This window comes from Mytilus californianus, unplaced genomic scaffold (assembly GCF_021869535.1).
Source record: "Mytilus californianus isolate M0D057914Y unplaced genomic scaffold, xbMytCali1.0.p SCAF_1, whole genome shotgun sequence".
Taxonomy (NCBI): Eukaryota; Metazoa; Mollusca; class Bivalvia; order Mytilida; family Mytilidae; genus Mytilus; species Mytilus californianus.
The window spans coordinates 122,436,974-122,462,387 of NW_026262581.1; the positions used below are offsets into that span (position 1 = coordinate 122,436,974).

A 25,414-nucleotide genomic window follows, 5' to 3' on the forward strand; every position below is an offset into this window, starting at 1 on the left:
TCAAATGAGAAATGCCAATGCTTATAAAATTGCATATCAAATACCATTGACTTATCATAAGTGGTTCCCTAAACACTACCCTAAGCATAAACTTTAACTTGTACACAATTTGCAAGTTTAAAAGTCAATGTACCTTGAAAGGGGATGAGGCCAAATAATGTAAAAGAAGACTTGCAAATGCCCATCTGTCATTGACTTAATTAACATTAGTGGTTCCTCTTAAACTAATCTAATTACAAACTTTAACATGTAAACTATGCAAAACATTCAAAGACAATAGACCATGACTGAAGGGGCGGAGCCAAATGATCTCCATGGAAATGAGATATGCCAATGCTTATGTATCTGCATACCATATATCATTGACCTACCACTAGTGGTTCCCAATAAACTGACCTAATAACAATCTACTGCGGATTCATTTACTTTATTCGTAGGTACCAATTTTCGTGGATATTGGATTTAGTGGTTTTTCCAAAGTGTGCCTACAAGCCTATATAAAATTTGTTCTTTGTTGGACATTTGAATTCGTGGTTCACCTTTACTCACGAAATCCACGAAAATTGGTATCCCACGAATAATTATGACTAAACAGAGTGAGTTTCAAAAATGCAATAACTGTATGCCAAATATCTACAATTACTTCAATTAGATTAGACATGTCTGTATGAAATATTGTCATTCTCCTTACTAATAGCCCAAAATGAAGGCTGTATTACAATGCCATTACTATTGATGATGACAGCATTCAATGTGTTTGAAATACAGATTCTGTGTCCAAGCTACACTTACAAGGATCTAACAATGATTCAGTCTACTTTCTGTTTTAAAGAGCTTCTGGATCCTCTGGTTTTGTAGTAATGATACACATCTTCATAAATTTAAAGGCAGAAATTTCATTCAAAGTAGAACGGAATGTTGTCAGACCCTTGTAAGAGTAGCCTGATCTGTATTTCAATTAGATTGGACAGCATTCAGTTTCAATCTTATTTTGAATATTTTTTTATTCTATGTTTTCTTTATAAAGTCTCTGTTGTGTATCCTTTATGGTTCCTGAGACTATAGACTAGTTGAGGATTTCCAATACATTAATTAACTTAATTTGAAATTTCCATTGCAGTAGCAATCTTCCTATCTTCATATTGGTTATAAAGATTAAAGCTTGATGAAAAATGAACAAAGTGTAAAGTCTGTATGATGACGTGTTTTAGAACTGGCCTTTCAGTCATAAAATTTTAATAATTACCCAGAAAACAAAATTCTTGGCTCAACCTGTTAACAACTGATCTAGAAAATCATAAGTTGGCATTCTCTCTAGTGTTGCTTAAGTGTACCCGGTAACTTGTTCTAAAAGATTTATCATGTTGTTTAGTCTGTTAACAAGACTTGACAGACCCTTGACCTCTGACATTGAAAATCAAAAGGTGGTCATTATGCCCTGCAATGAATATGGCAGTTGCAATTTAATAGTTATTGAAAATATTTTTGCTATCTTTTAAAATTACCCAATTTCACATATACATGTGGTTATACATTTATGAGTAAATAGAGAAGGAAAACAAGTGTGCTCCAATTTATTTCAGAATACATTAACATCTCTTGATAACACACAAATATATAGCAACAAACAATATGAAAACTGATTCAAAATGAACCAAAAACATCTCATGAAAAATCTAACCAAAAAACATAATTCAAAGTTCTGAACAAAAAACAATCAATTTTTAATTCTGTACAAAATTTATTGGCATATTTATACTTTGAAAATGACTGTTCTATTTTGTTCTGTTATATAGTGTAAGTAATAAACCACAGAAACCTACAGAAATGGACATCTAAATTTAATGATTTTACTGTAATGACGGCCAAGTGATGACCATGTGACAGACGTGAAACATTTGCTTCCAAAGTGCTAAATCTAACAACTGCATCATTTAAGCTACATACAGCTGATATGTTAAACAGTCAAAAAACATTTTCTTCACTATTCTAAATTAATCATCTTTCCAAAAGAACTAATGGGAGATATATATAGATTCTTTTTTGTGAAATATTGGCCTCTTTCAGATGGATTTTATATCAACCAGTAGATTCCATCCTAGTAATGAAAGGTAAACTAAGCCAAGATTCAAGGCTACTGCAATTTCATCTTAGAGTTGCCTTACTTTTCTGAAATGTTTTTACTCCAGACAAAAATGAACAAAACACTAAATGGTATATCTGTTTATGATAACTGTATTTGTTATTACCTTCATCAGTGAATGTTTTTCACAAAACATGAGGAATATAAATTCTTTCATAGTCAAACTAATAGGGAAATCAGCACTCTTCTAGTCTTGTCTTTGATAATACAAATTATAAAACATGCAATTTTGAAAAATATCCTTTCATAACAGTATTACACAATCAGTCATACAAAAATATTCTGATGCCTCTCTAATATGCAAACCATTTTTCATTGATTTCTTAAAAACAGATCAAAGGTCAATGTCATACAAATTTCCATGTGAAGAATGCTGAATCCTTTCTTAAAGACTCTTAAAACAATATATTAACTCATTAATAAAAACAAAAACAGCATAAACAAAGATTTTAACTGAAGCAAAATGCTAAATCCTAAATGTGCAGTTTCAAATGCATAAGACAAAAAAATTACATTACTGCCAGGGTTAACATTTTACATTTCATTATTAAAGCCATGAAAATTTCCTGATGAATGAGTCAAAACTATTTTACAAGAATTACCACTATTGAAATAAAGCTTAATTTTCTCTATCTCATTGATGTCATCTGTTTCTCTCTTTCTCTTTCACACTTTCTACCAGTCATTTATTTCCAATTCCAAACATTAACTTGAGATATCTGTGTCATCATAAAGTGACTTTTTCTTTCAATAATGAAGCATTTGTACATTCCAATTCATACCTTCATGTTCTCTCTCAAACAAATAGTACTATGTAGCCATAGAAACCAAAATAAACATTCAATAAAACTTGTCCAACTGAACACAACAATTATTTACAATAAATTAATACATTTTATAGTACAAATGTATTTGTTCATATCACAGACTAGGAACGGTATACTATTGTCAGTGTTTGCCATCACACTTCATTTTCCACAAATTATTTGCTTCATGTTGTAAAGAATAATAATGAAAAACTTGTATCAAAACCTAGTCTAGAGCTACAAAATGTATCAAAACCCAGTCTAGACCTACAAAATGTATCAAAACCCAGTCTAGAGCTACAAAAAACATTAACAATATCGTAAGAATTTAATGAGTAATCTACAAAATGCTAATATCCAAATTTTATTTTTAAAACAAAGTTGGTCAATTGTGGGACAACACATGCAATTTGACAATGTGTTCACTCTTTATCACCAACAATCACCTTGTTTCATTGGGATTCACTTATCCTCAGCAAAAGTGATTTTTTACAAAATCACCTTGTATGTACTGTTAACAAAACTGTTGAATGCCAGCTACAATCAGAAGTAGAGTTTTAGATGGTTATGCTTTTGATATCAAAACCTATTTCGTGAACTCTCTCTATGAACAAGTTCCAAAGATGCTGGGAATAGTCCATATCAATATGGACTTTTGTGTCTAGTCAAATGTTAAAGAAAAGTTATCCCCATTTAAAGTAGCATACTGGTTGGCACACTCAAAATAAAATTGAGAAATTAAGCAAACTGAACAATAAATTTTAGTAAAATATTATCCTTTAAACCTTTTATGTGACTAAAGTTTAAAACAAGAAATCACAGCATTAGCCTGATTTTCTACAATGCCAAGATACAAATTATCTAATAGATATATAAAATACAAATGATCTATGTTATCCAGCTGCTGTATATCTGTCAAATTTTGTATGAATTTTGGAATTTTCCTTGGAGTTCAGTATTTTTTGTTAAATCTTTTTTGATATAGTTTCTCTCAATCTGTTGGAACATCGGACTATTGAACTTTTGATATTGTTCATGATTTTACTTTAAAAAAATTCCCTATACAGGAAAAAGAAACAAACAATGGAGAATAGTAGGTTTACAAAGAGATAATAATGCCCTTTAAAATCCATGCAAATTTTAACTATGATTACATCACCATTCACATAACAAAATATTTGGATATATCACACTTAAATATAGTGTTTAAATACGGTTTTTAACTCATGATATTACAACAATAACTCTAATTATGATCTTTCATTCTGAAAAAAAAAATTTAAGAGCGATTTGGCCTATTTCAGTTTATAACTCTGGAAAAACTTGACCCATATTCCCACATAAATTACTTTCTTGTAATAAAATATATCTTTTCTTTTTACAACTATTGATCATTAATTTGTTATGGTCAGAAAATGTTGTAAACTTATAAATGGGTAAAAAGGAGTTTTCTCATGAAAAGAAAAAAACAAGAATGCACACACTGCTTTACTGATCATGATTAGATTTTATGTTGAAAGTCTTGAAGATAAAAGTTCCATTACAGGTATCACATAAACTCAACATTGACAAATGAACATTTCAAATAAGTTCAAGGTCAGATGAACCCTGCTAGACATGTATGTCCTCCTTTCAATCATTCCATACACCAAATATAGTTGACCTTCATTTTGTTTTGCTTATAGTAACTGAGATAAGGAATTGACAACAAAAATTTACCATTGATCCATGAAATGAGTTCAAGGTCAGGTTACCCTGCCTGAAAGACATTTAGATGTTGCAATGATTCCATATACCAAGCAAAAAAAAGTTGTCTTATCATTCATAATAAGTGAATACGTCATATGATAATAAACTATACAGTTTTTGAAGCAGTCACTGAACCATGAAAATGACGTCAAGGAAAATGAACAGACTGCAGACAGAAACTTTGTAATGTAAGGCAAATGTGTACAAGTAACGTAACTAGTTCTTCTACCTTCTGAATATTAAACTTTACATTATTATGTTATGCTGTTGCTCCTGCTGACTGATTAGCATCCCTTTGTCTCGCAAAATAATTATGCTTTTTTTTAGAACAAACAGCTCTGTATACATTGAACTTTAGATATCAGTATGGTTTAATTAACTAAATACATTAAGACTGAAACCGTATGACTGCTTCTATGGTGAACTACAGCATAATTTAATTTTCAGGGTCTAAATAGAGTTCTTGTGAACTTCCCCTTTTCCTTGTCAGTATTTCATGCTTCTCTTTACCAAAGAATTCTAACAAATTGGTGTAAATTGTATTCTGTTAGTGTGCAAAAATTTTATGTGTACAACTCTTAGCTTAACATTGTGGAATAATTGTACATACACCAAACTTTTTTCTAGCATTTTCTATAGTAGTTAATGTAAGCTTTCATAGCTTCAGGAAGCGGCAGTACATAAATTTTGTCCTGCATATAAGTTTTAATATTTTCACGTGGTTCACTGTCATCATCTGTCTCAGTATCAACAATGTCTTTGTCATTCACAATACCTTCATCCTCGTCATTATTATTTTCTGGTTGTTTAATGTCCGTTTCATCTTCTTCAACAATTTGATCACAGCAGCTTCGCTCAGGACTACTTTCATCCGGAGAACTTTTCTGACTTAATGACCGTCCATTTCCCATTTCTGGTAAGTGATCGTCTATAAAAGATCCAAATGCAGAGGCATCAGAGAATGAACCAATACCTGAAGTTTCAGATGTATCAGCACTATTGTTTGACATACACCGTGACGTTTTCTTCACTCTGTTATGGAAATCAATCACATCAGCTATGTCCATACCTTCTTCTTCATGATCCTCTTCTGAATTTTCCGTACTACTTTCTGTTTTGTCTTCTGTTTTTATCTTCTTACTAATTGTTTCATCATTTTCCATTTCCTTATCTTCTTCATTTTCATCCTCATCAGCTGAGGCGTCTGCTCCATTTAACAAATCCATGCATCTCTGAGCGCGCAAAAGTGCACGCATTTGTTCAATGCGTGAACTTAGTTGGCTTAGTCTCAAACCTAACCGTGGATTTGCTGAGGATGGGATTGGAATAGTTTCATCATCATCGTCCTCGATATTTTCCTCATCATTTTCCCTAGTTTCATTATTTCCATCAATATTTTTATCACAATTTGCTCCATTTTGTTTTTCATTTTTCAACCCATCATCAGAATCCTCATCATAATCAAAGAAATCTTCTGGTATGACACCCTCACTATCATTGTCAGCTTTCAGATCTCTTGATGGAATTGTTACCTCATCATCTTCCATTTCACTGTCATCAAAATCACTGTCGAGATGTGGTGATCTTATAGCTCTGGTATTACTTCCTTCTTCGTCATCTTCACCACTTCCAGTACTCTCATCAAAATTACTTAACATGATCATTCCAACGTTTGTTGGCACAATATTTATTCTTCGTCTATTTGCTGGTGGAGCAGTTTTCTTTGGTTTTTTCGGAGCTCTTTTTCTAACTGAACGTAATTTTGGATGTTGCTTGTATATGTTAGATCTCAATATCCTGCGTACAGTTATTCTACACATGTTTTGTAGACACGGAAGATCAACTGCAGCTATAAAATATTAAAAGAAAATCCATAACAGTTCTTGATTTCATTTTAAAAGCATCATTAATATTCAAACAGTTTTCTTTATTTTTGTTGACAACTTTTTTCCTACAGCTACATAAAAATTACATTATAATATTATTGATTACAAAAGTTATTCACCCAAAAAAGTTGATTTTCCAAACTTTAAAATGAGGTTTATCAAGCATTTCAAATTTGATAAATATTGTAGAATCTATTTCTCCACATACCTGCCAACTTTTGAAAGTCCCAATGGGGGTTTTAGTGCGCGACAACAATTCTTTGCGACATATTTTGCATGTGCTGTTTTGTGGTCTAGAAAAAGTGTCATATTTGTATGTTGAGATTACAAGCCTTTTTCTTAAGTTTACTGATTCAGTAGAATAGATGAATCTGTAGCTAGAAGACCAGAATTTATTTTCTTGTGTTGGGATATTAAATGATTGTTGCATTTAAAATTTAAAATTATGCACAAAGAAGGACTTTTATCAGGTTGGGAACAACACCCCAAATGAGGGGTTACCCCTCAATGTAAGGACATTAAAAACCAATTTTAAGTACAAATGAGCATATATCTATATTATTTGAAGAAACTTTTCCTAAAGAATTATACATCTATCTGGTATTATATGGTCAAAACATGTCCAAGAATTTTGTAATGTTCCTGGATTTTTATCTTCTTTATCATGTTTATTATTAAAAATAATTGGACCCCTCATTTAGAAAAGACTTTTTAGTTGTTTCCAAATATAATGAATTTTCCCACTTTTAAGTTAAAAAATCTAAATTTTTCTTTTTTTCTTTTTTACAAGGATTTACAAATCCTTGTTTTTTACAACAGTAAAATGACCCCCTTGTCTTAATGTCTTGGTGACAGTCCCTCATTTAAGGGAGATACCCCTCATTTGGGCATTTGTTTCGAACCTGTTTGTTTGGTCCTTGTGAAAAATGAAGTACAAAATGTATAGTACATTGTACTTTAAATATTTTGCCCCATTTGGTAATTTAATTGAATACAAAAATGACATATGTTACAGCAAGTGTAATGTCAATAAATTAGTGAATAAACTACTATTTATTATCTTTATGGTAGTACTGCATCATTGAATTTTGTCAATCAGCCATGCTTTTATTCTTAAGCTGTTTAAGAACCTCCTTGCAGATGAAAATTAACCTTCCATGTTCACGATTTTACAATTCTGACTAACACACAGAGGAGGAATACAACACAAGTTCAAAATCTAGCATGTTAAAATAATCTTAAGAGAAAACGTTTTTGATTGGCTTATTAATTAGATCATGAGAAACACAGAATTTGATTGGCTGATCATGATTGTCTTCCCTCGGAAACAGTTCAAAAACGGGAACAATCGTATTTTTCGTGTAGATTTTCACCAAATCGTGTTTTATAGGTTTTTTCACGATCCTGATCGTGCAATCGTGACAAAGGGTCAAAATCGTGTAGTACACGCCTAAATCGTGAAAGTTGGCAGGTATGTCGCCAACGATTTTTTGAAAAATGCAGGTTGAAATATTCATTATAGATACGGTGGGAAATTATACATTAAAATTCAAACAATGTGTGGTTTATTAAATTTTTTATCAAACTTGTCAGAACTGATTGAAATGCATACAGAATTATTGATCCTGTAATTACTAAATACTAGCATAATTCAAAAGCATCATGCAATGTATTTGATACTAACGTAATTCTACAACATTATTAGCTTCCTCTTCTGTGGGGGCTATAAGAGTTGCAAATGATACTGACATCACATTCTTGGATTCCCATTTGGCCTCATCCACCCTCTTAACTTGTAACAACTGAAATATAAAGATCAAATTATTGAACATAAATACTGTCACATAAGCATGACCTATTGCTGCATAAATTTCTTAAAATTTTAAATATCATTCTTCAGATAATTTATGTGTTAATCTTGTGCAGGGTGTAGACTGTCACTGTAGAACCAATACAACATGTGTTGTTGGATAAACATGAGAGTCTATTATGAATCAACAATACATTCTCATGTTTTATCCATACTTTCAGAGCACATGTATAACTGTATTAAAGGTTAGCATGAGTCTATTTGGAATCAACAATCCATTCTCATGTTTTATCCATACTTTCAGAGCACATGTATAACTGTATTAAAGGTTAGCATGAGTCTATTTGGAATCAACAATCCATTCTCATGTTTTATCCATACTTTCAGAGCACATGTATAACTGTATTAAAGGTTAGCATGAGAGTCTATTTGGAATCAACAATCCATTCTCATGTTTTATCCATACTTTCAGAGCACATATATAACTGTATTAAAGGTTAGCATGATAGTCTATCTGGAATCAACAATCCATTCTCGTGTTTTATCCATACTTTTAGAGCACATGTATAACCGTATTAAAGTTTAGCATGATAGTCTATTTGGAATCAACAATCCATTCTCACATATATAACTGTATTAAAGGTTAGCATGACAGTCTATTTGGAATCAACAATCCATTCTTGTGTTTCATACTTTCAGAACATATATATAATTGCATTCAATATGTTTACATTCTGAATTTCTGAGTATACCTATTATATATGTCACTACACATAAGAGAAACCATGTATCTATGACCCTTTAAATTCTAACAGTGTTTTCTAAAATCCTAATTTTTTTCTCCCAAAACCCAAAATGAAGTTATATGTAGTTTTGTCATGTGTAGATAACATTGCAAGTTGTTATGATTTAACATGGGTTTTTTTATTAATATGAATTCGTTGATCCTTTTTATATAACTATAAATAAAAGTCATGTTAGTGAATTCTACTGATGGCTATTTTTCATACAATTGCCAGTGTTTAAAATCAAGAAACCTTCTTTAGCTAGAGTAATTACTTCTTTAAAGCATTTATTTTCAACATCAAACATTTTAGATGATTTCCAGTTTAATAATAAACAGGACACAATTTATTTCCTTGCGACATGTACCAAATATCCAACTTCTATTAAATTTCCACCTGTTTTAAGATCCTATTCTTAAATGTTTAATCACTAATATGCTGTTTATCGTGACCTTAACTGCATGTATAAAACCACTCTTAGGACTACATGTAAATTTAATCAGACCTGATCATTCAGGGGCATCACAAGAATTCCACCAACTTTTAACAAATTTTTGACATAATTTTCATGTTCTGGTGGACATGCTGCTCCACAGTACACACGGTCATACAACATCACATCTGTTGGTAGCTGAAGACAATTCCCATTCACAAAATATGGTTCACAGAATTCAAAGTCATCAAATAATTTTGATTTCTGTTTAAAATCTTCCACTCGATCCTGGGCATACTCCACAACATCTTCATAATATTCAACTCCATGATTTATGCCATATGGGCCTAAAATGATAATAAACAAGTTTTATTTTTATTTTTATTATCATTTTTTATTTATTACATGAAACATAAAAAAGTAAATATATTAAAATACAAGAAAGCCTATACATATGTATTGCAACTAACCTTGGAATTTCTAATCCAGGACAGGAACAGTTTTAGCATGAAGTGAAGAATGTGAAGAATGTGACCAAAATGTCACTTCTCAAAGGTGACTGTTGGCTTACATCTTCAGACTTTGCTAACAATTTTGTTTGTATGTCATTGTTGGTTTTTTTATTGTATTTATTATATACTTAGTAGTAAATACAGGTAAACTGTATATGTATGTGTAATACAAATGATGACAATGATGCTGTATCAACCATCCGTGATGATATCGATATCAGTCACGGTTGCAAAGGCTTTATCAAACCCCTAATCTGTATGACGTCACGTAATCTATATCATCACGGATGGTTGATACAGTCACGGTTACAAGAGCTTTATCAAACCACTAATATGTATTACGTCATGTCTCATGAAAAAGACACAAGAGAGATTAGTTGTACTTGAGGTACATGTATATGATATGGCTTTTTCAATATCAAACACTGTATCAACCCTCAACCAATATAATCCCCCGAGCAGAGCTCTTGGGATTATATTGGTGTCTCGGGTTGATACAGGTGTGATACTGAAAAAGCCATATGATATTCTCTATATAATCTATTGTTGAAGGAAGGGATAAATATAGATTCTACCACTGCATCGAGTGTGATACGATATTTATCCACTCGAGACAGTTAAATTTTCAAATTTAAAACGCGAGGCTCGCCAAGCGTTTTAAATATTTAAAATTTAACTGTCGAGAGTGGATAAATATCGTATTACACGAGATTTGGTGGTGGAATCTGTTTCTCTAATGATTTTCAAACAATACGCAGGCAAATTTATTCCTTCTTTTCGAATGATCTGCAAAAAGATGTGCTCTTTCTATGTGACGTCATCAGGCATGGTCGCCTTTTTTCATGCCGTCACAATAGGAAATTCAGAAGAAAGCAAGAAAATTCGACGTCATAATCGGATTTTAACCAATGAAGAACTGAGATCAAACGAACCACACGTTGATTAAATTTTTTTTATACAATGGGTGCAGAAAGGGATAAATTGACGAAGAATTAGAGAAATTGTATTATTTGAATATACAATAATTGTGAATTCTATTTTTTGGAGTTCAGAACATTTGTTTTCTACCTGTAGCTACTAGTGAACTTCTTGCTTATTTACTGTTCATATTGATTTCTATAATCAACAATGATTTCAATATTCAGTCAGTAAGAAAGCATCATTAGCTATGGGAATGATGGGAAGCCATAGTTAAAGTTTTTGGTAGTTTTGTCTATTGCTGAAAACACTTATTCAATTAATACTTTAATGATCAAATAAATAGGGAATGTGTCCATGGGACACATATGATGCCCCCGCTTGCATATCATATAAAGTTATAAAGGGACATAACTGAAGAACGGTAAAAGTGACACTACCCAAATTTGTACTTGATCTGAGTTTTGTGGTAATCAGTATTGTGTACAAGTTTCATAACATTTGGTTGAGGCAAACTTAAGTTAGAGAACGGAAACGAAAAATTCAGCATTTTTTCCATTTGTAAAGGGGCATAACTCTAGAACGGTTAAAGTGACGCCACCAAAATTCATACTTGATCTGTGTTTTGTGGAAATAAGCATTGTGTATAAGTTTCATAACATTTGGTTTAGGCAAACTAAAGTTAGAGAATGGAAACCAACTTTGGGACGTACGGACGTACAAGGGTAAAACTTAATGCCCCCGCTGACAGGGGCATAAAAATGTGCTTAGTATGTAATGATTTTTATTGTTTTAAGATCTCCCCTGAAATGTTACCTGTCTGATTCTTATTTATATATGGTAAAGACTCAGAGTTATATGCAACTTTGAACTTATTTTAAAACTCAGTTACGAGAACTCTTTGGTTATAGTCTATTTTAACACTATAATGACTGTGGAATATATATGTTAACCAATACCTCATATACTTATGAAAAGTCTACAACTTATCTTATTCCTTTACAGATATCTCAGAAACACAAAACCATTGTAAATTTATTCATAAATCAAAGAATCTGTTAATTGGGCAGGGGAGATAACTTAAGAATAAATAGGATCAATTTAGTGAGCTATTTAACATGGTAATAACTGCTAATCTACAAATTTTTACACTGCTTTGTAAAATATAAAGACAAAAAGAATGGTTACCCTATTTTTTTTTCTTTTTCCACTGGGCGCAGCTTTATACGACCGCAGAGGTCGAACCCTGAACAGTTGGGGCAAGTATGGACACAATATTCAAGCTTGATACAGCACTGAATTTGGATTGTGATTAAATATTTGACACAGCATAGGTTTCTGACACAGAATGAATGTGGTCTAAGAACTTAAAATTTTTTAATTTACCTATTCAAACCATATCATTATTATTTGCTTTTATATATAAATCAGAAGTAACCAATTTAAAATGGAAAATTTTCAAGAAAAAAAAAAGGAAACCCCCCCCCCCAAAAAAAATTTTTTTGAACCCCCTTATGATTCATCACCCCCAAACTCAATCCCAGCCTTCCCTTTGTGGCATGGTACCTTTCAGTACAATTTCAGAGATATCCATACACTTGAACACAAGTTATTGTCTGGAAACTAGAAAAATGCTTGTTTTTTGGCCCCTTTTTGGCCCCAAATTCCTAAACGTTTAGGGCATTTACCCCCAAACTCAAACCCAGCTTTCCCTTTGTGATATGGAACCTTATAGTACAATTTCATAAAGATCCATACACTTACACACAAGATATTGTCCTGAAACTAGAAAAATGCTTGTTTTTTGCCCCTTTTTTGCCCCTTATTCCTAAAATTTTGAGGCAATTACCCCATAAATCAATCCCAGCCTTCCCTTTGTGGTATGATACCTTGCAGTACAATTTCAGAGAGATGCATACACTTGAACACAAGTTATTGTCTGGAAACTAGAAAAATGCTTATTTTTGGCCCCTTTTTGGCCCCTTATTCCTAAACATTTTTGGGCAATTACCCCCAAACTCAATTCCAGCTTTCCCTTTGTGATATGGAAGCTTGTAGTACAATTTCAGAAAGATCCATACACGTACACACAAGTTATTGTCATGAAACTAGAAAAATGCTTGTTTTTTGCCCCTTTTTTGGCCCCTAATTCCTAAAATTTTGTGGCAATTACCCCCAAAATCAATCCCAGCATTCCCTTTGTGATATGAAACCTTGTGGTACAATGTCAGAGAGATCAATACACTAACACACAAGTTATGTCTGGAAGTTACAAAAATGCTTATTTTTGGCCCCTAATTCCTTAACTGTTGGTACCATAACCCCAAAAATCAATCCCAACCTTCCTTTTGTGGTATTGAACCTTATGGTAAAATTTCATAGAGATCCATTCACTTAAACTAAAGTTAGAGTGCGAAAACCAAAGTGTCTTCGGACGACGACGACGCCAACGTCATACCAATATACGACCGCAAATTTTTTTTGCGTACTGAGGACAAACCTGGCAAAAATGTGGTACACCTAAAATTGGTGTAAATACAAATAACACTTCACTGACCAGATGTACACATATAAAATAAATTGCTTTGCCGAGCGCAGCTGGATACGACGGCAGAGGTCCAACCCTGAACAGTTGGGGCAAAAATGGACACAATATTCGCGCTTGATACAGGTCTGAATTTGGATTGTAATTAAATATTTGACAAATTATAGGTTTCTAACACAGAATAACTGTAGTCAAAGAACTTAGAATTGGTTATATGATTTGAATTTATATTCAATGTTTTGCTTTTGTGCAATACACTATGCTGTTGCAAATTGACCCCCCCTTTTTCCAAAAAAAAAATTCTTTCCTTCAAGATATGGTCATAATCTCAATTCAAATTTCCAATGGAGTTTGCAATTACCCATTTAAATACATCATAAAAGTCTTAAAATAGAAAATGACATTCATAATCATGGCTAAAATTAATATTCCTTAATCAGCATTTTTAAATAGTAACTTCTTAAAATAAATTGACAGCTAATCACCTCAAGACAATACAACATTTCTTTATACATGATTTAAAAACAGTGTAAGGGAGGTAATCCAAACATAAAATTGTACATTAACCAGGAAACCCTTGTTTTTCCCCCTAATTCCTAAACAGTTTGAGCCATAACACCCCAAAGCCACAATCCTAACCATCCCTTTGTGGTATGGAAACTTGTGGTATAATTTCAGAGAGATCCATACACCGTTCCACAAGTTATTGTCGGGAAACTAGAATAAACTGCTTCGCTGAGCGCAGCTGGATACGCCCGCAGAGGTCCAACCCTGAACAGTTGGGGCAAAAATGGACACAATATTCAAGCTTGATACAGGTCTGAATTTGGATTGTAATTAAATATTTGACAAATTATAGGTTTCTGAATAAATGTAGTCAAAGAACTTGAAATTGGTTATATGAAGTGAATTTATATTCAATTAAAGATTTTTTTGCTGTTGTGCAATACACTGTGCTGTTGCGCAATACTTAGTAAATCTGTTGTCAGACTATAAACAAATAAAATTTATAAAATTCTAAAGGGAGCTTACATCAATAGATATAATCGATTCACCAAAGTTTCATAAGAATTGCTGAAAGCATTTTTGAGTTATTGTCTGAAAACTGGAAAATCCCCCCTTTTTTAATGAATAAAACCCCATAACTCGGAAATGTAAAATCTAAAATTTATAAAATTCTAAAGGGAGCTTACATCAATAGATATCAACAATTCATTAAAGTTTCATGAGAACTGCTGAAAGCATTTTTGAGTTATTGTCCAAAAACTGGAAAATCCCCCTTTTTTTTATGAATAAAACCCCATAACTTGGAAACGTAAAATCTAAAATTTATAAAAATCAAAAGGGGGCTCACTTCAATAGATATAAACAATTAAACAAAATTTCTTGCAAGTTGGTGAAAGCATTCTTGAGTTATTGTCCGAAAACTGGAAAATCCCCCTTTTTTTAATGAATAAAACCCCATAACTTGGAAACGTAAAATCTAAAATTTATAAAAAATGAAAGGAAGCTCATGTCAATAGATATAAACAATTCACAAAAGTTTTATGCAAATTGGTTAAAGCGTTTTTGAGTGAATGTCCGACATGTTGACGACGGACAGACAGACGGACGAACACAACGGTATACCATAATACGTCCCGTAAACGGGCGTATAAAAATGCTTATTTGGGCCCCTTTTTGGCCCCTTATTCCGAAACTGTTAGGACTATAACCCCCAAAATCAATCCCAACCTTCCTTTTGTGGTTATAAACCTTGTGTTTGAATTTCATAGATTTCTATTTACATTTACTAAAGTTATTGTCAGGAAACCAAATGTCTTTGGACGATGCTGACGACGAGGACGTGATACCAATATACGACCGCAAAATTTTTTGCGGTTGTATAACAACATTAAATGAATAAGAAAACAGAGTTCCAATGTCCCCCTGCATTGCAAATATTTTGTCTGCGATAACTGAAAAAAAAAAGTTTTTTTTTGTTCTTTAAATCTTTTTATAAATGTCTTAGAGCAATGAAGGCTTGAGAGCAATTGGAATGCAATTTTCCATATAATTAATATTTCCAAGGGGCATAATATTAAAAATATTTGATCAGCACTGATTTTCGAAAATTGTCAAGAGACAATGCAGATATAAACCTCTGATATAAGCTTCATAAAAATCTGGCAAGAATTGTACCCATCAGAGTGCTTGCTAACAATACAATTTTCCATATAATGAGTATTTCCAAGTGGCATAACTCTTTCAAAAATAATTGATCAGCCTTGATTTTTGAACTAGTCCAAGATATTGCTTATATAAACCTTTGATATAAATTTCATAAAAATCTGGCAAGAATTGTACACATGAGAGCGCTCACAATGCAATTTTTCATATAATCAATATTTCCAAGGGGCATAACTCTTTTCAAATAATTGATCAGCACTGATTTTCAAGCTTGTCCCAGACATTGCTGATATAAATTTCCTAAAAATCTGGCAAGAATTGTACACATGAGTGTGCTAACGATGAAATTTTCTATATAATTAATATTTCCAAGGGGCATAACTCTTTTTAAAAATAGTTCATCGGCACTAATTTTTACACTCATCAGAGACATTGCTGATATAAATCTATGATATAAATTTTATAAAAATCTAGAAAGAATGGTACACATGAGAGCCCTAACAAGACCGGATGGACAGATTGATGGACGCCTGGTATTTCTATGCCCCCCCAACAATGTGTCACGCGGGGGACAAAAAGTAGCAGCTTTTACCTAATATCAGTCCAACCATTGAGCTTAGATAACCAGTTCCACTTCCCAGATTCAGAAAAGATAGCCCTGGTTCTAATGACAATGACTCCATCACTTCTGAGTAGATACATGGAGCAGACATATGCAAATGGCCAAATTTCCATGCCAAGTCTTTGTAAGCACTGCCTTTGTGATCTTCAGTGTAATAGTGTGCTCTATCTACTGCACGGAACACTCTCTCCACTAATGGTGTCTTTATGTAATCTGCTTCTACTAAGTTGTCAATCAATTCATCATTATCCTCTCCACGACTCACAGCTCCTCCCATTGTATGTCGGTTCAACTGAAAGACAAATAAAAACATCAAGATGTAGGTCTTAACATTCACTTTTGGTTTTTCAACTTGTTTATTTTTTTACCCTTAAAAATGATATTTTTAAATTATTCAAAATCATCCTACAAAATATGATGATTCTACAACCAGTAGTTCAATAGTTTTCTAATTAGTAACCATTACTGACAGACAGATGGACAACTTGATAATTATAAGCTTTCACTAATAGTCTATAAGGAATCATGTCAGGCAAATAAGCTGTGGTTGAGACATACAAAAAACTAAAAGATCATGGTAGGGATTTGCTCATTGTACATGTAGACCTGTAATTGTTCACATATTTATCCTTTGTTCTCATTTTACATACAGATATCAACAGATAATAAAATAAACTGTTGACACAGAGATATGTCTAGTCTGTACATGTATGTAATTTTGATAGTATAATGCAAATGTTGAAAAATAATGGCTACGCTTCTATGGAAGGGAATATCCGCCATAATTATATATTTCTTAATTTGTAAAATTTAATTTCTTAATTTGTAAAATGTATTTTTTCTATACGTTACATGAATTTCTATATTTCTTGATTTGTGAAATGTAACTTCTTAATGTGCAAATGCAATTTCTTGATTTTAACATATTTTCTTCGTTTGTTACATGAAAGTCTACATTACTTAATTTATGAAATGATATTTCTTTATTTGTTTAATTAAATTTCTTCATTCTAAATCGTAACTACATGTATGAAATTATAAATTTCTTAATTTGTAAAATGGAATTTCTAGGTTTGCATAAGATGTATATTTGTTTTTCAATTGAAATATTAAAACTCTCCATCTATGAAATGTAAATTCTTGTTTTGAGTCACGTTTTTGTAAATTGTGTCAATGTAATTGTTATCGCTGACATACAATGATAAGATCCATTTCTCAAGAAAAACTACCAAGTTACAAATCAAGAATGAAATAGTCCCACAATATTCTGCACAAGGTCGCTGTTATCGCTACCGGAAGTAGCACATTTAAATTGAAAGGTAAGTATCGCCATTTCCTCTTTCATGCTGCTACCTGTATTACGTATGCCTATCAATCCTCAAAGGGTAATTTGATTTTGAACGGGAGTGGGGGGCCACTGATTTATTTCCTGAATACATTAAAACCAATGTTGATAACAGGCACTAGTTGCTATCAAAAAGGGGGGTCCAACTATCATTATAAATAGACCACTTTCTTGTTCACCATTTTGCACTGATTTTACTGAAAACTGGTTCGCTGCCATTGATTTGTACCAAAGAAGTTAATAAATGTTTTACTATAAAAGTTATGTGACCCCATAAGTACATTAAAATGTTGTCCATGGACTAAATGATAAAAGTAATATATTTTAAAAATACCTACACTAGGCTTAATAAAGTAACTAGCAACTTTCTAAATTGTCTACACATTGCTCAATTGCTCAACGTTGAGCAGACGATGATCTTACACCAATTGACCCCCATGACCCTGATTCTAATTGATGAACAAATTAGAAAGTGGTGTATAGAAATATTCTATTTATATTGATAGTCAAACCCCCCCCCTTTTGATAGAACCAAGTGCCCGTCATCAACATCTGTTTTAATGTATTCAGGTAATAAATCAATGACCCCCACTATCGTTCAAAGTCAAATTACCCTTTGAGGATTGATAGGAATACGTAATACAGGTAGCAGCATGAAAGAGAAAATGGCGATATTTACCTTTTCAATTTAAATGTGCTACTTCCGGTAACGATAACAGCAACCTCTTGCAGAATATTGTGGAACTATTTCATTCTTGATTTGTAACTTGCATTTACATCTCACAGATAGAGTTTAAACATTTTGATTGAAAAACAAATATATGTCCCATATAAACATGACAAACCTAGAAATTCCATTTTACAAATTAAGAAATTTATAATTTCATAGTTACAATTAAGAATGAAGAAATTTAATTAAACAAATAAAGAAATATTATTTCACAAATTAAGAAATGTTGAATTTCATACAACGAATGAAGAAAATATTTTAACAAATTAAGAAATTGCATTTACACATTAAGAAGTTGCATTTCACAAATCAAGAAATGTAGAAATTCATGTAACGTATGGAAAAAATACATGTTACAAATTAAAAAATGTATAATTATGGCGGATATTCCCTTCCATACACATGATACACTTCATCATGTTAACTATATATGCAAAACTTTCAAAGTCAATGAACCAACCCCCAAAATCCATACCTGCTTGGGAATTTGAATAATTATTGTCATTCCACTTTGTATTACATACGTTATGATTTTACTCAATTGATTAAAATACAGACCGTGTGTCCACTCTTCATTACAAGGCTTGAAAGCAAAGTGTGTACCCATGATTTGCTAGACTAATTGTGTTTTACTGTGTCATCCATCTGAGAAAATTTAGAAATATCAGGGTAAAGAGGTTCTAAGACGGACAGTTTTCCTAAACTGACCTAATAACAAATTTTAACATGTAAACTATGCAAAAGTTTCAAAGTCAATGAACCATGATCGAGGGGTGTAAGGCCATATCTATACTACTAAAAAACAAAGTCCAATTTGTTAGCCGGCATGAGGTAAAAACAATGAATCAAAGAATAGAACTTTATATATAACTAGTATAGGACAATGGTGTTGATTAAAAATTACACCATTCCAGGCCCTTTTGTTTTCCACATAATTTATATTATCAATAACTAACAAGTTCCGGGTCGAATCTGATTGTGATACCAATGACCTGTTAGTGACCTTCTGCTGTTGTCTGTTCTATGGTCGGGTTGTTGTCTCTTTGACACATTCCCCATTTCCATTCTCAATTTTAGTATATGTATGTATGTATGTCTGTATGTTACTGTGGATTCATTTATTTTCGTGGGTATCAATTTTCGTGGATTGTGGAAAACTTGTATTTACGTGGATATTCGATTTCGTGGTTTTGCCAATCTCTGCATATAAAGCCTATAGAACATTTGCTATTCGTTGAACATTTAAATTCGTGGTTCACCTGTACCCACAAGACCCACGAAAATTGGTATCCAACGAATAATAATGAATCCACAGTATGTATCTTCCTCCTTTATGAAAAGCACCACCATGGGTTAGGGTGTAAAGGAGAACATTTAACACACTGTATTGGTACAGATTAAATGTGAGCATTTTCCTACCCAGTTTCCCAGTCTGGCCATGACGGGTTTTACTACCAGTCACATGTAGTTTCCGGTTGTAGTTAGAAAACCAGGATGGGTTCAAACAGAAAGATTTTGATAGCAGAGAAACTGTTCACCTTATACTAGGACTATAATACTAATACTATACTATAATTATAAAAGCCAGTATTGGTAACTACGATGTACCCATACAGATAGTCCCAGCCTTATAATTGGCATGATTTTATCAGATGACAATAGGAATACTAAACATGATGATCCAGGCTAAAAATAAGGCGTAGGTACTTTAATTCAGTCACTGACCCGGGATGTCGCTGGTGTGTTCTAGTAATATTAATGGAAATGAGATGTGATAATACTTATACAACAGCATACCAAATATCATTGACTTACATGATTGTAGCATAAGTGGTTTCCCTTAGACTGACCTAATCACACACTTTGACGTGTAATCTATGCATATTAAAGTTTCAAAGTCAATAGACCATAACTGCAGGGAAGGGACCAAATAATCCTCATGGAAATGAGATGTGCCAATGCTAATAAAACTGCATACCAAATACCATTAGTGGTTACTTTAAATCACAAACTTAAACAGATTGTTGGTGCTGCGGATGCCACCGGCCTGATCAGAAACAACCTCCAAGTCTGACCTCTGCAACTTGGTCATTGCAAAACAGAAATGAGCAAGTGTCCAGCCACTGCAAAATTCATTGATAACACTTGTCAACTGCATCTGCAGCTTTCTTCCCTCACCCTAAATATTTTTCTATGGCTATAACCATAACAATGTACATTTTTGTCTTCTTAATTTTGAAAAAAGTGAAACTTTTCAGCTTTACCATTATGTTTGCTTGGAAATATAAATGCTAAACTTGACAATTACTGACACCTTTATTTTGACGTCTTCAAGGAATGCATGAACTCATTAAACAATGATGACATCTTCAAGTGATCAGCTGTTCTATTAGAACATGACCTATACTACCTGACAGCAAATTTCCAATTCAAAATGTTAATTATGAGACACCAGAAGAAGTGCATAAATAATCGAATAATTATAATGCATTTACCTCTTTGCAATAAAAGATGTATTTTAAAGAATATCAGGAAGCCATTGCTAGATCAAAACAACAACAAAGTAAAGTGTGACGTCATACATTTTTTACTGATGTTTCTTCGGATATCAATGGTTTTCACTGTTAATTTGCAGGATAAATCTTGAGGTTTCTAAATGTTTCTTTTTATAACCTTTGAACTAATCTAACATAATAAAAAAAAAGAGAGATAAGATAATTCGGGCACAAATTTCTTATTAAAACGTAATATTAATGAGAGTAAACGTTTATTTATTATTTTCAATTCAAAGAGAAAGTAGAACATTTACAGTGATAGTGGAATAGGTAAAGTCTAAAGATATTACGATCTGGGTTTTTTTCGGAAGACATCAAGCTTTTTCGTCTAAAATGAAGGACGGAAAATGGCGGAAATATCCGGAAAACACGGACATTTCAAAATATAGGGAGTTAGAAAGAACAGCAACGAAAACTAATTGGAGGATATTCGGTTTTACTCCCGTTATTGGTAGAATATTGAACTTCCTGTTGGATGGTAAGACAAATTTGTGTTAAAAAACACACAAAACTTTACGAAAAAAGAAATTTACTACGCAAAAATTGTTAACGCAAAATTTAAAGATAATTTCTTTCATTTAATGAAAATGGAAGTACTAATTAATTGTTTATTTCAAATTAATATGTGTTTGCGTCGCTACTTTTAGTTTTCGATGACATTTTCGCTTCCAAAGTGCTTTTAAAAAACGTTAATGCGCTAATTAAATTGATATCTGAAATATTGCACTGAAAAGCATGTATATTTCAATGTTTGTTTTCAAGCAGAATTGTGTGAAGATGGGTTATGCGCTGATTCTTTTACTTTTGTCGGTTGTTTTCATGTTTTTGGGTCTCCGGCGGAACATAAATTTTTAAGCGAAAACGAGGCTGAGACATTGAAAAATATTTTTCAACTTTATGTTCTTGTTTGAAGCATAATTAAACTAAAACCAATCAAATACAATGTTTGATATGCCAAAAAGTGGTCTTTTCTTCCCTTTTTGATATGAAAAACAATTGCAACAACAGTTCTTTCGCACATGAGTTTTCATTACATCTGAAAATAAGGATTATCAAGTTCTAAAATAAATCTTTAAAACTAATTAATTTAGATACTCAAATAGTAAAGCAGCATACAATAATATATAATGAATTATACATTTAAACAGTTTGGTCCTTCCTTTTAAATCTGAAAACCAATTGAGTTCTTTGTGCATTTTTTTTTTTTTTTTTTTTTATTATTTCTGAAAAGAGGATTATCAAGCTCTAAAAATAATTGTGTAAAACATTGAAGTTATTTTGATACTCAAGTAATATGCTTACTAGAAGGCTAAGAAAAATTTTATAGAAAGGAAAATATTTGAAATTGTGTTTATAAATATCAAATATTCTTGCATATTCAATGTTTTCTTGTGAACAGATTATCATCAAACTGGTCCACAAATAGCTCATACAATGTAGTTAATGTAAAATCATTGTTTCATCCTTGCAACATACATTTATTGCAGTGAATATTGATTTTAGCATGTTTAGATTATGTTTGGTATTTTTGCATGTTAAATCTCAATGTTGACATTTTCTTCAGGTGAAATACTCTGTTTTATTCAAAATTCAACAATATAGAATAACCTACTAAATAATATGGAATAATACAATTTGTACGTTTCAAAGCTCAAAACCTCTGTTAAAGGCTGGTGTAATTGCAAAAATTAATTAACCAAATTAGATAGATATGTTTTTATATTTCCTTTATGTTAAACATGTTAAAATTTATGCTTTCTGATGAATTGTCAATTCAATCACACTGAAAAAAGGACTGTTGCGGCAAATTAAATTAAATATCTTCTCTCATATAAAATTAATGCACATTGGTTCGAAATTTTTTTTTTTTTTGTTTAATTTTCTACCTACATAGGAAAAAATCTTTCATCTATGTTGTTTCCTTGTTCCTAAAATGTGTGCAAAATATCTTTTAAATAAATTATTTACCCTTTTCTAATTTTTACAAGTACATGTGTACTTACAAAAATAGTTTGATGTCAAAAATTGTCATTTTTGCTCAGTTAGTTTAAATTTTTCTACCTAAAGGGACTGAGCTTTACATGCTATGACATACATGCTTTTAATTTTTATACGACCGCAAAAAATTTTTTGGGATCGTATAATGGTATGATGTCGTCATCGTCTGCGTCGTCTTCCGAAGTCACATTGGTTTCCAGACAATAACTTTAGTTTAAGTGAATGGATCTCTATGATATTTTTTAAGAAGGTTCAATACCACAAAAGGAAGGTTGGGATTGATTTTTGGGGATGATGGTCCCAACCGTTTAGGAATTAGGGGCCCAAAAGGGGCCAAAAGAAGCATTTTTCTAGTTTCAGGATAATAACTTGTGTATAAGTATTTCGATTGCTCTGAAATTGTACCACAATGTTTAATACCACAAGTAGAAGGTTGGGATTCATTGTAGGGGTTACGGGGCCAACAGTTAAGGAATTAAGGGCCAAAAAGAGGCAAAAACAAGCATTTTTTTAGTTTCCAGACATTAACTTGTGTGTAAGTGTATGGATCTCTCTGACATTGTACCACAAGGTTCCATATAACAAAGGGAAGGCTGTGATTGAGTGTGGGGTTAATTGCCCCAAACAAGTAGGAATTAGGGGCCAAAAACAAGCATTATTCTAGTTTCCAGACAATAACTTGTGTTTAAGTGTATGGATCTCTCTGAAATTGTACTACAATGTTCCTTACTACAAAGGAAAGGCTGGGATTGAGTTTTGGGGTTATTGCTCCAAAGGGGGGGGGGGGTTTCCAATTTTTTAAGGGATTCATATTTTTTTTTCAAAATTTTTCAAATTGCAAATTTTTGAAAAGTTTCAAGAAGAAATCTTCAGTTGCACAGTATTGCGCAATAGATTTGTATGATTTTTGACCACATTTATTTGTGTCGGAAACCTATGTTATGTCAAAAATTTGATCACAATCCAAATTCAGACAATATCAAGCTTGAATATTGTGTCCAAATTTGCCCAAACTGTTCAGGGTTCGACCTCTGCGGTCGTATCAGGCTGCGCTCAGCGAAGCATTTTATTAAGACTGCTGTTGTTGTCTCAACATCTTAGCATGTTTGCCTTGAATGAAGAGAGGTCATTGGTTGATCCCTGACCAAATTTCAAACCAATTAAAAAAATATTGGTATCAACTGCTTTCTCACTAAGCATGAATGTTAAAATATTAAAACTTCACATCTTAATTTTTTATTGTAATATTATACTATCATGTGAATGAATTTTTCATTTATGAGTAAAGGATAACTTTATTTGGTATATTGGATGCTGACACGGTCTTCATGTATGTCAGACACAGGTTACCTGACCTTGATCTTATATCATTGATCAGTTTCAAGGTTAATGTTTCAGGGTTAGGTCCATATTATTAGATACTATTACTCATAGTAAAACTTTCATGTAAAAGGAGTTCGACATAAATTCAATTATGATCATTAAACATGGTCCTACAAATTCCTATATTTTAGCAATTTGCACAAGGTCATGTTTTTCCCTGACTGTTAATGACATCTTTACACTAAATCCAATGGATGTTTAATGTGAACTGATTGATATTTTAGTCTAAGATACATGACTTTTAGCTCACCTGGCCCATCTTACCAGAGTATCATGGCTGAAATCGTCAGTCAACTTTTAATTGCAGCTATTGCCATTTAATGACAATTTTTAACAAATTTTTGTGTTTTCTCCTCATATCTTAAAAACTATAGTAGATTTGATTTTTGATTTTTGGTGTTTTAACACCACTTTTAAGCACAGCTTTTGGGCTATTTCGTGGTGGCCAGTTTTTATTGGTGGAGGAAGCCGGAGTGCCCGGAGAAAACCATGACCTTCGATTGGAAAACTGACAATCCTAGTCAATTAAGATTTGAGTCGAGTGCACCTGCACGAGCGGGGTTCGAACTCACAACCTCAGTGTTGACTGGCTAGTGATTACAGTAGTAACTACTTAGACCACTTGGCCACCGAGGCCCCTAACTATAGTAGATAAATAAAAACTTAAATAAGCATAAATGATCGGCCAGACCACATCTATTCTAAATTCTAATGACCGAAATCGTCAGTCGACTCATTACTGGAGTTATTGCTCTTTATTGACAATTTTTACCCATTTTTATTGGGTTTTTTTAAAGTTCTTATGTTGACTACTAACATATTTTAAGTTTATATTGTGATGTTATGCTTTGCAGAAAAAAAATGAATCCAATATCAGGGGGAGATAATCCATCTGCTGCTAAGAAGTTACGAACAGATAGTAATGATGAAGCAGCAGTATCTACAATGGGTATCATTCCAACCACAACCTGTTTACAATCCAGACCTATCAGTCTTACTATAGCCAATGGTAAGTGTTAACTAGG

At 32.4% G+C, this 25,414-nt stretch overlaps 2 protein-coding genes across 6 annotated transcripts in view; one reads left to right on the forward strand and one right to left on the reverse strand.

Moving 5' to 3' along the window:
- Positions 1-1,558: 1,558 nt before the first annotated feature.
- Positions 1,559-21,043, reverse strand: LOC127712086 (protein-L-isoaspartate O-methyltransferase domain-containing protein 2-like). 4 transcript variants are annotated; one of them, XR_007986937.1, is made up of 6 exons: positions 20,949-21,043; positions 16,349-16,670; positions 9,685-9,959; positions 8,269-8,386; positions 3,236-6,547; positions 1,559-3,175 (listed from the first exon to the last, which is right to left on the reverse strand). XR_007986937.1 is itself a non-coding variant. In XM_052218294.1 (5 exons), exons 2-5 carry the CDS (start codon positions 16,653-16,655, stop codon positions 5,322-5,324), a joined length of 1,926 nt encoding a protein of 641 aa, XP_052074254.1. In that variant the 5' UTR covers positions 16,656-16,670; positions 20,949-21,043; the 3' UTR covers positions 1,559-5,321. The 4 variants fall into 4 exon arrangements, 1 of the variants encoding a protein (XP_052074254.1); XR_007986930.1 differs by having other exon boundaries at positions 1,559-3,186; positions 3,217-6,547; XR_007986928.1 differs by having other exon boundaries at positions 3,206-6,547.
- Positions 21,044-21,448: 405 nt separating this feature from the next.
- Positions 21,449-25,414, forward strand: part of LOC127711554 (lethal(3)malignant brain tumor-like protein 3) — a 34,941-nt gene continuing 30,975 nt past the window's right edge. For both annotated transcript variants that reach the window (XM_052217644.1, XM_052217653.1), the window contains exons 1-2: positions 21,449-21,486; positions 25,244-25,398. In XM_052217644.1, the coding sequence (XP_052073604.1) occupies positions 25,251-25,398 (148 nt within the window). In that variant the 5' untranslated portion in view covers positions 21,449-21,486; positions 25,244-25,250. The remainder of the gene's footprint in view (positions 21,487-25,243; positions 25,399-25,414) is intronic.

Coding starts and splice junctions, on each gene's coding strand:
- LOC127712086 (XM_052218294.1), bottom strand. CDS start 16,655: ATGGGAGGAGCTGTGAGTCGTGGAGAGGATAATGATGAATTGATTGAC. Junction 9,960..16,348: donor AATGGTTGGACTGATATTAG/GTAAAAGCTGCT, acceptor TTATCATTTTAG/GCCCATATGGCATAAATCAT. Junction 8,387..9,684: donor TGATGCCCCTGAATGATCAG/GTCTGATTAAAT, acceptor TTTATATTTCAG/TTGTTACAAGTTAAGAGGGT.